The following is a 13,307-nucleotide window of genomic DNA, read 5'->3' as shown; positions in this document are numbered from 1 at the left end:
GCAAGATTTGACCAAGACGCTACTTTACCCGGAAGCTAACTCCATTTTGATCAGAGGTTATTGTTTCATACACCATGTAAGACCTGTAAACAACAATGTAAACAAACCTTTACAACGCATATCGTTCTTTCTCATTTGTTAGTGTACCAAACCCATATCCTTTTGACTCTTATGAAAAGTTAGTTCATATGATGATCATAAAGTTGAAACTTCATGTATCTTATCACGCAAAACGTAGCCAAAGTTCTCAACACTTCAATACTTGATACCCAAATTTACACCTCACCCCCCTCAACTTTCACTTATTCCAAAACACACCCAATATTTCTAAATTTCTTTACAACTAGCTAGCTCATCCGTATCATTTAATACAACTCCCCTCCCAAAACCAACCAATTTCATTCATCACAAAAACCAACCTTCACCTCTCTCTCTCTCACACACACACACACACACACATATACGTATCCACACACACACACTAAATAAAACACATATCAAAACCCTCTCGGTTTCTCTCTCTTTGAGCCTTATTCAACGTTTTCTTCACCAGATCTCCATCTTTTGCTATAAAGATTACATATTCAGACACCCTTTTCGCCATATTACAATCTTGGAAACCTTTTCCATCGATTCTTGTCATAAAAATACAATCTTTATCACCATTATTATCGTGTGTGTGTGGGTTTTTTTTTACTTTTTAACAGAGATGGCGAATAATAATAATAGTAATGGGTCGGCGGCAATATTTAGTGAGGAAGAGGTGAAGGATATAAGTGGGTTCAAGCGTGGCGGCGATGATTACGTGGAGGTCACGTGCGGCTGCACGAGCCACCGCTACGGTGATGCTGTTGGGACGCTTAGGGTTTTTGTGTCTGGTGATCTTGAAATCAGCTGCCAGTGTACACCTGGCTGTGATGAAGGTCAACTGTTGACCCACTTGCATGTTAATATGAATGTGTTGGTTGTGTTTGAGTTGGTATATAAGTAATGTCACTCTGTGGTTGCATAATTGTTGTGTTTTTTGAGGGTGGTGGATTCATGCACGTTAAGTGTTTGATGATATGTCTCAATGAAATTTGGGTTTTTGTTTCATGGGTTTTTTTATTGTTATTATTATCTTTACCTTATCTTTGCCTGCTAGTGTTTGTATGCAGAAGTCAAAGCCTTATCTTGATTTCTGGTTTTTTGTTTATGGACTTATGGTTGGTTACTTGGTTAGACTTATTAACTAGAAGGTGATGTGTTTGATATGTGTGTTATTAATATTCTATGTGAAATTGTGAACCATGTGTTTTGTTTTGTTATATTGTTATCCTATGCAATGCAGAGTTCTGTGTACTTATGTTATTCACTTGATCAACACAAGTTACATGTTTACATGACAAACTAGAAAGTTTGTGGTTTATGTATGGAAACATAATAGATGTTTCAGACTTTCAGTTATTGGCTTTAGATGGGTATAGTTTTTGAGTTATTTAGAGTAATTGTGATAGTTGAGGTTCAAAAATGCATAATGATGTTGTATATACATGTATTGGTATTTTGTCTATGGATGTTAAAGTATGTGGTCTATGGTATTTTCTATCATCTCTTGGAATAATTGTTTTGATAATTATACAACTGTTATGACTGATGCTAAATGTGAGACTTAACCATTTTAAGCAGGGTTATTAGACTGTCAGTTTTCATGTGATCATTGTTTGCATTTGTTATCTGTTATGATTGGTCAACATTGATAAAAATTGATGTTATGTAATGCAAATGCTATGTTTTATTCATTTTGGGCATGCTGCATTTCCATTCATATACTCATATAAACAGAAAAAAGAACAAAAGATGTGATAACGGTTGACCATTGAAAAAACTTAGGTTGACCTATGAAATTGAGGATGAGGGATTGCATAACAGTATAAACAGATATTTTTTTAATTAATTTCCATATAATGAATCGTGTTGTCTGTGTTAATTAATAAATATCCATAAACGTTAAATCTTCATCCTTTCTTGATTAAGCTTTTTACTAATTTCCATATAATGAACCTTGCAATCTGTGATTGTCAATAAAGATTCATAAAGGTTAAATCTTTATATTTTCTTGAGTAAGTTCTTTATCAATTTCCATATAATGTATGTTGCCTCCTGTGTTTGTTAATAAAGATTTATAAAGATTAAATCTTTATCCTTTCTTGAGCAAATTCTTTTCTTAATTTCCATATAATGAATCTTACTGTGTGCTTATAATTACTAAAGATTCATAAAGGTTAAATCTTTAACCTTTCTTGATTAAGTTTTCTATTAATTTTCATATAATGAATTTTGCTGTCTGTGTTTATTAATCAAAGTTCATTAATATTAAATATATATCCCTTATTGAATAAATTCTTTTTATTAATTTCCAGATAAGTTAAGCCCGGCTGCGTTTGAGAAGCATTCGGGAAGAGAAACATCAAGAAAATGGAAGAATAATATTTGGGTGATTGTGGATGGAGAGAAAGTAGCATTGTTCAAAACTGCACTTCTCAAATATTACAATAAAGCATTGACCAACGGGTCAAACAGGTCACAAGCGGGCCGGGTTTGTCATAGGGATGAGTTTGTTAGGTGCACACAATGCAATAAGCATAGAAGGTTCCGCCTTCGTACAAAAGAGGAGTGTCGGTCTTATCATGATGCGTTTTTAGATGCTAATTGGAACTGTTCTCATATGCCTTATGACAAGTAATTATCTCTTCTTATAAGTATTATTTATTTAATTTTAAAGTGATGATTATATTTGACTTTTGGGCCAAAATGTATACTTTTTGATACAGGCGTGGGTCGGGTTGGGCACGCAACAATTTTTGTCGATGTTTGTTTTATAAATAATTGAAGTTTTAATATTAAATATGATTATTAAAGCTATTTAACTAAAATATTAATTTTGGTTTGTAGAATAAAGTGATTTAAGGGGTAGTTGCTATTTCAATACATTTCAGTTCATGTTTGACCCTTTTGACCTGTTGAATTTTGTACTGATTTTTAGAAGTAAAATGTAAACGTTTATAAGTCCATTCCACCTCAATTTATAACTGTTTTTTTTTTTTTCAAAACTGTGTATTTTTAAATTCATTTACATATTTATTATGATGAAGGGAGGTTCAAATGAGGGATTGTATTTCTTATATGATATGAATCTAACATAAAACTCGCAGGTTCGTGTCGATCGCCGGTCCGGCCTGCGGTCACTTTTAATTAACGGGTCATGTTCGTTCAACCTGATGGGTTTGCGAGTTGATCCTTTTAACTTGCTTATTATTTTTTATTCTTTTTAAATCGAGTTTTATGTCATGGTTAGGTATACTATGTCAAAATTTAGAAGTTAAAAGAAAACTTTACATCGACTTTTATAAATAAAACATAATTGTTTTATACACTTTTTGTATTTTAGCTATAAATTTACAGTTTTAGAGTAAAAAAAACACGCAAAATGTAAAATAAAATAACAAATTCGGGTTAAACGAGTCATGTTTGTGTCAAACCGCGAATACTCGTTTCATGTTTGAGTTCACGTGTCTGACACGATTTTTGGTCTGTGTAAGGTTTTTGAATCCACCAACCTGTGAATGTGACCCGTGATTACTTTTTATGATGATCATTTACATTTACCTTTACATTATCTGTTTCAGAATAACCTGTGACGATGACGAGGAAAGAGCGAGCCGAAGGATATACAGAGGGTGCGTGCGTTCACCGACCTGCAAAGGCTGCACGTCCTGTGTTTGTTTCGGTTGTGCCACCTGTCGCTTTTCAGACTGTTCTTGTCAGACATGCATTGACTTCACCATCAACTCAAAAGCTTAGAATTTACAATTGACTTCATCATTTTATCATCTTTGCTTCATATGCCACTGTTATTTTGTTCTGCTACTTATTTAATTTGACAATAATTTATTCCCTTTATTAACACGAATGCTATTGGTAAAAGTTCATTTCTTTAAAGTCAGTTGTACTTGCAAACCTTTATTTATTTTATTCTTGTCTTGAGTGTTGCAAAAACTTATTGTTTAGATAAAAGTGATTTATATAACCTAGTAAACAGATCTGTTGTTTACTGCTCACTCCATTGTTATGGAGTATATAAAATAACTCATTGCACGCATAATTTGATTCTTTCAAGTTACTAATATCATATCTGGTAATATCTCTTATTTCCATTTCTATCATGATATTGAGTGAAGACAAAAGTACAATGGTATGTAGCTTGATGTAACACCATACCTTGAAAATAGGTGACATGTTGCATAACTTTAAAGAGTCCTGATGAACAAAAATTATTTAAGCATATCATTAGCTAGGCTGGTTTACTCTGTTCACCGATAATAACAAATTATATAAGTGTAACCGATGCTTGAGAAATTATAAGTGCAATATGATTAGAATAACATCAAGATAAACAAAATAGTATTTAAGCATCCATCCAGTCGAATATAATTTGTAACCAATGCAGGTTGCTGATATTGAACCTCATATAATTTACATATACTTGTGAAACATATGTATAAGCTAAATTTCAAATAGTATTGTCGTTCAAACTCTTACTGTTGTTTAACTTGTTTGTTGTTAATTATGTGACGTCGGAGGTTTGAAATCTTAATCTTGTTCTAAACATTGCATAAAAGTACTAAGAGTATATGCGATGGGGCTCACGGACCACATGTATTAATAAAAAAGACAAGATATGTTGGGTCTCATACATAAACATGCATGGTACATGACCACATATTAGGAATATCGATGTGACAAGTTGATATAAAAACCACCTTTCCTAAGAGGACACCAGATCAATGATGTTTGTGGTGTGTCCAAACTCCAAAGACCTTGCATGTTTTATGCTTCTGAATGGAGTGTGCAAGCTTCATAAATTGATTTTTCGGTTGATACAAACATCTTGTAGCAAGTATTTTAATTTTAACTAGTGACAAAGCATTTGTGTTTGGTCAAAATCGAAGATATAACATATATGGATATAATTGTACTAATTAACATGTGTTGTGTTTCGATATTATTAAGTTTTAAAACTCATGAATAACTTAACTATTCTATAATGTCATTAGTCGATCATAATTATGAGAACGCTCATGAATACTGTCGAATGGGACATTTGTATGACGCTGTCAAGTTGTTTTTGACTTGTGAAAGTTGGTAAGACTTGATTTTGTTGGAGCTGACCAGACTGTGGCTGTCGGGCCGTACGTACACTGATTGCATGTATTCTACCAACCTTGGCATGTTGGTGCTTGTGGGATCTTTTGTAGCTAACCTAATGTTTAATAATTCAAGGTTGGACAATGCTATTCTATCTACTTTTGACTTGTTCTCCAGCTTTGACTTTGTTTTTGGGCTGACCAAAATTGGTTTAAGTTGATATCACTTCTCATTGTTGATCTTTGGTAAGCCAACCATCTTTTAATTTTAATTTTTCTATTATTATTATTATTATTATTTCAATTTCCAGGTCATCTTTTAAGTTGTTATCTGGTTTGCTTTTGTCAGTTTATGCTTTCACTTGATTGGTGATAGGTGGATAGTGGATATAGCTTAAGTTACCCAAGCCCATTACAAATTTTCAATATTGTTTATTGGGCCAAATAAGGTTTTTTTTTCGATTTTCGGATATCCGATTTACTATTCGATCGGATATCCGAAGTTCGGATATCTGAAATTTCGGATTCGAATTCGGATAGTGAAATTCAGTATCCGAAATTTCGGATGTCCGGTTTTGAACACCCTTACCCTCATCCACAAGGAGTTAAGGGATACTTATGAATCTCCGTCCCTATTTATAAATCAACACATAATTAAAGTTTTTCTAACTGCCTATACCTGAACCTCCGTTTAGTTTAGTTTTGTCAACTAACATCGTCTCCTACCTCACCCAATACACTTTTTAATTTTCCGTCTCTATGTATGTGTTGGTTTCGAGTGGGAAGCTGGGTAGGCCTGTACACGAATCGAGTCGAAAAAACACGAATAAGGACATGTTCGTATTCATTCAAATAACTTTAAACGAACACGAACACTGATAAATATTTGTGTTCATGCTTGTTTATTTAAAATAATGAGCATGTTCGTGTTCGTTTATGTTTGTTTGTGTAATATCTAAAGGAACAGTTCACGAACATACTTGAACAAAGATGAACAAATGTAAATGAACACAAACAAAATAAATAAACACACTTAAATGAACATAAACGAACAAATATAAAACCATTAAGCAGATAACTCATCCAAATAATGCTTAATTATTTTCTGTTAATATGTAAACGAACATAAATGAACATATATAAATAAACGAACGTTCACGAACATAAATGAACGAAGACAAATTTTTTATTCATGTTTGTTCGTTTATTAGTGAATCAAACTTCCCGATAAACGATTCATAAACAGTTGTTCACCCTAAACAGTTGCCTTTGTTCATCACATCCAACACATAATAATTAAAAGAAACTAATTCATATAGAAAACATTCCAACTTTTGCTAAACGAGATACTTATATGCATATACATACGTACACACTTTCGACCAAGGAGAGATTGTTTAATCATGCTATTAGCAGTTAACAAAACACACAATATTGAAGTTCAACCACTATACATAAACATCTTTTAAGTTATCTTCTGCAATCAACATCATCTAGTTTTATATCCAACCTTAAACAATAACCACATATCAACTGTCTCAACTCTCACATAAACCATGAATGATCAAAACTAACTAATGCGAGATATATCAACATCTTCCAGCATCTTAAACGTTTCCGCAGCACCAAACTTTCTCCATTCTTCACCCGAAGGCGTACCATGTTCATCATCACTGTCATCACCATCATCAGGTTGATCATGAGAATGAGGTTGATCATGAGAATGAGTCGATGACGCATATTTAACACTTTTTGAAATGCAATTTTCTGTCGCAAGCATCTTCACTCGCCCATGATGTGAGATTTCAACAGTCATGTCACTGTCATCGTCTGTTGGGAGAGGTTGTTTCCATGGTTCCCCGTCCATCCGCATGTATGTGCAGTCGGCTGCACCCTTGTGGAACTCAAATTTCACGCGCTGTGTCTAAACACAAAAAAGTAAATATATTCAATTTTTTTTGGTTTTCAATACCGGAATTAGAAAACACCCGTGTTTTAAATTTTGGATTCAATCATAACCTGTGCGAGACGCGTCCCGTGGCCCTTGGGTGCGAGTAGAACGAGCCCATGCCACGCATCTCTGAATCCAACAATCTCAAGAAGCCCGTCATCAACATATGGTGGTGTCAAAATCTGAAAGGAAATTATAAAATATGTAAAATGAGGTCCCTGGTTTGAATCCAGCTTCCACTGGTTTTTGCCTTCAAACTTTTGTAGGCCACTTGCTCAACACAAGCCGCATTTAGGGATGTAACAAGCCGGTCCAAGCCGAGCCCATGCTTGACTAGCTTCAAGCTCTTCAGAACATGCTTGACTAGCTTCAAGCTCTCTTTCTGAAGTTTGAGCTTGGCCCATGAATAGTTTTTCAAGCTTGAGCTCGGCTCATTATTATTTATTAATTGATTTATATTTATTTTTAGTTATAATTATTTTTTATACTTTTTAACTATAATATTTAAATATTACATAACATAACTTATTTAGTTACTTTACCATAGTTTTATATGTAATAATAACTAATATATATATATATATATATATATATATATATATTTATTATATTAAATAACATTATACAAATAATAGGTTTGTGAGTGGGCTTGAGCTCGATAAGTGGAGCTGCGCTAGGGCTTGTTTATTAAACAAGCTTATTTTTAAGCTTGAGCTCAAGCTCACTTAAACTCGATATTTTAACAAACCGATATCGAGTAGCTCACGAGCGTCTTGCCTCGTATAGTCGTATATACCCGTAGCTGCATTTTATATCGGCTCCCAATGGTTAGCAGGGTGTTGTTGGTTATTTATCATAAAATATGATTACAAAAAAAAATAAAAAGAAAAGTAAAAAATAATACTAACATCGCCAGTTTTGTTCCAATTTCGTTTTGGTGTTCCCCAAGGATTTAGTCCCCCGGAGAAACTAGGCAAGTTGAGGCATAAAATTGACCGAATACTGCAAGTCAACAAGGATGATGTTGGTTAAAATTTAATAATAATATGGATGAAAAAATAAAAAGGTAGTTAATAGTTATTAGTTATGTATTACCTATGATGTATTTTGAGTTCTTTCCATTCACCATGCCTTTGCATAATCTTAACCTTCATAAGTTGTGCTATATTCCTGTATTTAAAATTAATGATCACAACTCATCAGGACCAATCATGGTATGTGTCTGTGTGTGTCTATATATGTGTATATATAAGAGTGACTCATTTTGACCCAATGTATAATTTGAATAGACCCAAATAACCAATTTTCGAAAAACGAGTCATCATTGCCACGTGTACTGTGTACATTATGTGATCAACCAACCCAGTTACATCCCTAGTATTTTCATAATGAGCCTTATTAATAACTTACTTTGACGAAGGTTGGAAGAGAGATGCAGCAAACCAGCCTTGAGCACAACCGATCTTCGCATATGTGGTCTGCAAATAAAACCACATGGTCAATTTTACGCCTTGAGAGAGAGAGAGAGAAGGGGGGGGGGGGGGGGGGGGGGTAACACCATACCTGATTAGTCAACTGGTTTTTGAATTTTTCTGGATGTAACTTACGCTCACAATGAAATGCATATGATACTTGAGCATCCATGCCTATGCATAACAGATTTTTATATATCATAAGACTAAAACAACAGGTCAACAGTTGACTTAACAGAAAGGTCAGGGGTTGACTTACCCATGCTGAAATAGTTCCAGAATCCACCACGAAACGTGTCGTAACCTGACTGAACATTTACCAAGTGAAGTGAACAAGACATGTAGCAAACAACTTTCAAATTTTATGGAACAAAAGCAACTTTTTATTAATATTTTACCATATTAAGTTCATCAGTATCAGACACGCGATTGAATGCATGCAAAGAATGTGGCAACTCGAGGGGGGCGATGGGATCACACGACCCTTGTTTTGGGGTAGATTTCATCCTCATAAGAATGTGCCAACTGCATCATGTAAAAATTCAATTACATATATATTATAAATATTACTACTTCTGAAATCTATTGATTGATGTGAAAAAGGGATATACCTGTCTATCTCCATATCTTTTCCTTCCAAAACTTGCTCCAAGAATTTTAAAACAGATGCGCGATCGGTTCCCGGATTCTTCTTTCCCTGAAAGATAAAACATCATGGTTAAAATTTATAAAAACAACAAAGGGTTTATAGTTTAATTAACTGGATATATGCTAAAGATGTGCAAAATTACTGCATTATAGAACAGGTAGCCTTAAGTTGAACTGATATTCAAATTAAGTTCACTATGGTTAGAGGTGGCAATTCGAGAACAGAAAAATGTTTTTAAATTCTACTTATCACATCAATGAACTAGGAGAGAGTTTTACGCAAAAGACTGTTTTCATCTCTTCTAACATTTAAAATATCAAAGAAAAATTCATTAACTTAAAGAACCTACACAGGTGTAAATATGTGTAGGTTCTTTAAAACTAAAAGAATAAACATATGAAGAAACTAGTTTAATGATTATTTATGTACTAACATAGACTTTTGTATGGAAGAAGTAAAAGCTTTTGAAAATATGAACCATTGATATAAAAAATTAAACTGTTTAATTTAGTATTTTGTAATGAACCCCAATTATGTATGTATGTGTGTGTGTGTGTGTGTGTGTGTGTGTATATATATGGGTTCTAGTAAAGAATGCTTTAAAACTAAAATTTGAAAGGTCATGGACCATTGATAAAAAAAAAATCAATGGTTGAGATGATCTAAAGGTGCCATGTCAGCAAATTTCATGAATCAAAAGGAATGGAGGGGTAAAATTGAAATAATCTACACTTGTTGATTTTTATCAAGTTCTCCTTAAAAACATTAATATTTTTTCATACGTTAATATTTTTTTAAAGAACACCATAAATCAAGCATTTTATTTTATCTTAAATTGAGCATAGTATTTTTATTATTTTATATAAAAAACTGAAAACAAACATTTTTTTAAAAGTGTGTTGCGCTGGTTCCGATTTTTCAAATGCTGCTTTGTTATTATACATGGTCTTTATTTTTCAAGATGACATTTTAATTTACTTCAACATGGTGTTTTATAAATAACTTTAAGAAATAAAAAAGGAAAAAGTGTTCTGTGGGTCAGCTATACACAGGCCGACCCGACCTGACCTGTTTTGACCCATACTAAAACATATCCTTGTGTATCGAACCCAACCCGACCCGTTTCAATCAATAACCAAGATAACAAACAACAAATATTTAACATAATTCTCACCCAACCAAACGCAAACGGGAGATTATTTCCAGTTCCTAAAGGCACAGTTGCTATCGGTGGCGGATGAGATAACTTCAGATCACTAACAACTCCAAGCAACCAACCTGCAGTCCCATCTCCACCAGCCACCTGTCATCCACGTCACCAACATTCATTTCAAACATGGACAAAATACCCAATCCACTTATTATATCTTAAAACTTAAAAACAAACTCACAATCACTCGCAATTTCTGTTCTATTTTAGCAGCCAATTCATCTCCTTTATGCTTAAGGCTTTCAAGAGTGCCGTACAGTTTTCTCAACACTTGATCAGGAGCATGTTCACCTAAATCAAAAACCTGGTTCGGGTTTAGAACACATTGGTATGTGACAAGAAGTTGACCACCGAGTTGACCACCACTTTTGGAGTTGATGAATACGATTGTCGGGCATGTGGGATCATGAAGAACCTCGTGTTTTCCACCCGGGACGAGGATGTAATCAGGAATGTAGAATTCCTTCAAAAAGGTTTCGGAAGATGAGTGCTGGTTCTTCATTTCTGGCATCAAAATCATATTGGTATGCATATTGATATATACATGTGCGTGTGTTCATAGGGGGGGTTATAGACAGAACACAGTTATTTTTAGAGAACAAGCAGAACTAAATAGATCATTCACATATAGAGCCTACGCATGTGTAGGTCATGTGTACGTATACGCTTATAATATAAAAAAAATATATGAACAAATTATGTTGATGGTTTTCATGTACATAACATACACATTTGTATTCTAGAAGTAAAACAATTTTAAAATATGAATTACTAATCAAAAGATTAAACGCTTTCGATTTGTTGTTGTTCGCACAACAATTTAGTGCTTTATGATGAATCTCACTCGGTATAGTATGCAGTTCTTTTTTGTATAAACTTTTAGCATACAAAAATCAAAGAGTATACATGAGTTGCAAGCAGAAACTAAGTTGGCCTCTACTACAGTTAAAAAGAAGTGATAAAAAAAATGTTTTAATTTTAAATACACTTTGTAATTGAAAAAGAAAACAAAAAAGAAAAAGAATATTTGTACCAATATTTTGACTGGTGGATGAAAAGTAGTGTACACAGGCAAATAAAAATATCTATAATAATGTTTATTTAACAGAATTAAAAACAACAAGATTATTAATAAGAATATAATCTGTCGCACCCGTTTCATGAATCGTGACAGTCACCGTTAAGTCTTAACCGATAATCCATAACTAAAGTGATCAAAATAGGCCCAAATTAGTTTGATTATCTTTATTAATTGGTATAAAAATAATTAATTAATTAAAAAGAAGTTAAAAAATTGGATCATCGTTTTAAAAATTGAAACTTTAGAGGTAGAAAATATGATCCGAAATCATAAGATTTTGCAAATCAATGGTGGGATGGTGTAATTGAAAATGGTTGTGAGCTAAAAGTTTAAGAAAGTTGAGGACTTTGTGGATGAATTGGATGAATTTTGTTTGGGTTAAAATTGAATATGAATGGCGTACGTACCGGGAGCAGCTTCGGAGAGAAATCGAGATCTGAATTAAGTAGTTGAAGAACGGAATTAGAGTTGACTTGGGATTGATTGATTCTTTTGAATATTATTTTATTTAAACCATGAGAATTCAGATGGAGTTTGAGAGAGAGAGAGATTCTGAATAAAATGAAGAAGATGCAGAATTGAATTGTGGTGGGGTCGTTGATGATGATAGTACTTAAATAGCTTAAACATGTGATACCATGAAAAAATTAGAAAAAAATGTAGGTAAATAGTAGAGTTAATTACTTAGACTATAAGGCAGTGATCTTCTTTACTTTTCAATTTACACTGTCACGTTAACGTCACATAATACTCTACTCAACACCACTCTCCTTCATAATATCAAAAAAATGGTTCCCAATTTACTTCCTCCTCTTTTTAGTTAAAATAATAATTATTATTATTAAATTAAAATAATTATTATAATCCAAATTAAAACCTAAGTCTACCAAATTACCCATTTCCAATCAAACTGCATAAATTGCATACTATCCATTCGGATCCAAGCTGCATAATAATCCAAGCTGTGCACTATCATTTCCAATCCAAAACTTGAAATTGTACTCAAAATCCAAGTTGCGTAATATCCCCAAATCATAAATTTGCAAAACCTAAAATCAACGGAAAAACTACCGATTCCGTCACAACAAGAGCCGAAACCGGTCGAACTCTCAAACGTGGGTACCGAAACAAAGATCGCAACTGTGTTTGCTTCAAATCCATAGTAATCAGGCCATTGTTGGTGAGTTTGTTGATTAATCTGGTTTTCTGTTGTTAATTTTGGTCAAATGGGTTAAAAAATAAAAGGGAGAGTGGAGGATTTGAACGGTCAAATAGTCAGCAAAAATTCCACGAAATTTTCACCATTGGCGGCACCAAAAGGACAGAGGTGGTGTTTGCCGGCGGTGCCGATGGCCAGCTAGGCAGTTCAGGCGGTAAAACAACACCCACGCCGTTTAGCCTTAGGCTATGTGTAGCATGTGTAATGGAGGTAGAGCTGTCCAAAGCGCTCGTTCGTCGTTCGTTTGAAAAATGCTCGTTCGATTTCGGCTCGGTTTGGAATTGAGCCGTTCGACACGGTTCGGTTTAAAAACAATCCAAGCACGGGCAAAGACTTGCTCGGTTTGGTTCGGTTCGTTTTGCTCGAATTATTTTTTATTTATTCGTTTTATATATAAACTTTATGAATATATATAAAAGTATACTATTTTTTTAAGTTTTTAAAATTTCAATCTTTTATGTTGAATTCAAAGTTCAAATTTAAACCATAGCCACTCGTTTTATATATGTTTTGTTGTTAACTATGAGTTTTATACATTT

General features: G+C 33.5%; 2 protein-coding genes across 3 annotated transcripts; one reads left to right on the top strand and one right to left on the bottom strand.

Annotated features, from left to right (window-relative positions):
• The first annotated feature begins 357 nt into the window (after positions 1-357).
• On the top strand, positions 358-4,098 carry LOC143548699 (protein ULTRAPETALA 1-like). The gene is made up of 3 exons (XM_077039794.1): positions 358-923; positions 2,403-2,721; positions 3,669-4,098. The coding sequence occupies exons 1-3, from the start codon at positions 710-712 to the stop codon at positions 3,841-3,843; spliced, it is 708 nt and encodes a 235-aa protein (XP_076895909.1). The 5' UTR covers positions 358-709; the 3' UTR covers positions 3,844-4,098.
• A 2,575-nt stretch (positions 4,099-6,673) lies between these two features.
• LOC143548698 (diacylglycerol kinase 5-like) lies at positions 6,674-12,086 on the bottom strand. Of its 2 annotated transcripts, XM_077039793.1 has the most exons (12): positions 11,957-12,086; positions 10,650-10,972; positions 10,433-10,561; positions 9,221-9,306; positions 9,008-9,134; positions 8,869-8,917; positions 8,701-8,783; positions 8,548-8,615; positions 8,233-8,307; positions 8,046-8,139; positions 7,206-7,319; positions 6,674-7,110 (listed from the first exon to the last, which is right to left on the bottom strand). In XM_077039793.1, exons 2-12 carry the CDS (start codon positions 10,968-10,970, stop codon positions 6,757-6,759), a joined length of 1,500 nt encoding a protein of 499 aa, XP_076895908.1. In that variant the 5' UTR covers positions 10,971-10,972; positions 11,957-12,086; the 3' UTR covers positions 6,674-6,756. The 2 variants fall into 2 exon arrangements, with proteins under 2 accessions (XP_076895908.1, XP_076895907.1); XM_077039792.1 differs by lacking the exon at positions 11,957-12,086 and having other exon boundaries at positions 10,650-10,979.
• Between the last annotated feature and the right edge of the window lie 1,221 nt (positions 12,087-13,307).

Source organism: Bidens hawaiensis, unplaced genomic scaffold, assembly GCF_021521415.1.
Source record: "Bidens hawaiensis isolate Kalapana, Puna unplaced genomic scaffold, B.hawaiensis_p1.1 tig00015228_1, whole genome shotgun sequence".
NCBI classification, from domain to species: domain Eukaryota; kingdom Viridiplantae; phylum Streptophyta; class Magnoliopsida; order Asterales; family Asteraceae; genus Bidens; species Bidens hawaiensis.
This window is presented reverse-complemented; position numbering and strand designations above follow the sequence as displayed.

Coding starts and splice junctions, on each gene's coding strand:
- LOC143548698 (XM_077039792.1), bottom strand. CDS start 10,979: ATGCCAGAAATGAAGAACCAGCACTCATCTTCCGAAACCTTTTTGAAG. Junction 10,562..10,649: donor AACAGAAATTGCGAGTGATT/GTGAGTTTGTTT, acceptor CGTGGATGACAG/GTGGCTGGTGGAGATGGGAC. Junction 8,140..8,232: donor GAACTCAAAATACATCATAG/GTAATACATAAC, acceptor GTTGACTTGCAG/TATTCGGTCAATTTTATGCC.
- LOC143548699 (XM_077039794.1), top strand. CDS start 710: ATGGCGAATAATAATAATAGTAATGGGTCGGCGGCAATATTTAGTGAG. Junction 924..2,402: donor TACACCTGGCTGTGATGAAG/GTCAACTGTTGA, acceptor ATTAATTTCCAG/ATAAGTTAAGCCCGGCTGCG. Junction 2,722..3,668: donor TCTCATATGCCTTATGACAA/GTAATTATCTCT, acceptor TATCTGTTTCAG/AATAACCTGTGACGATGACG.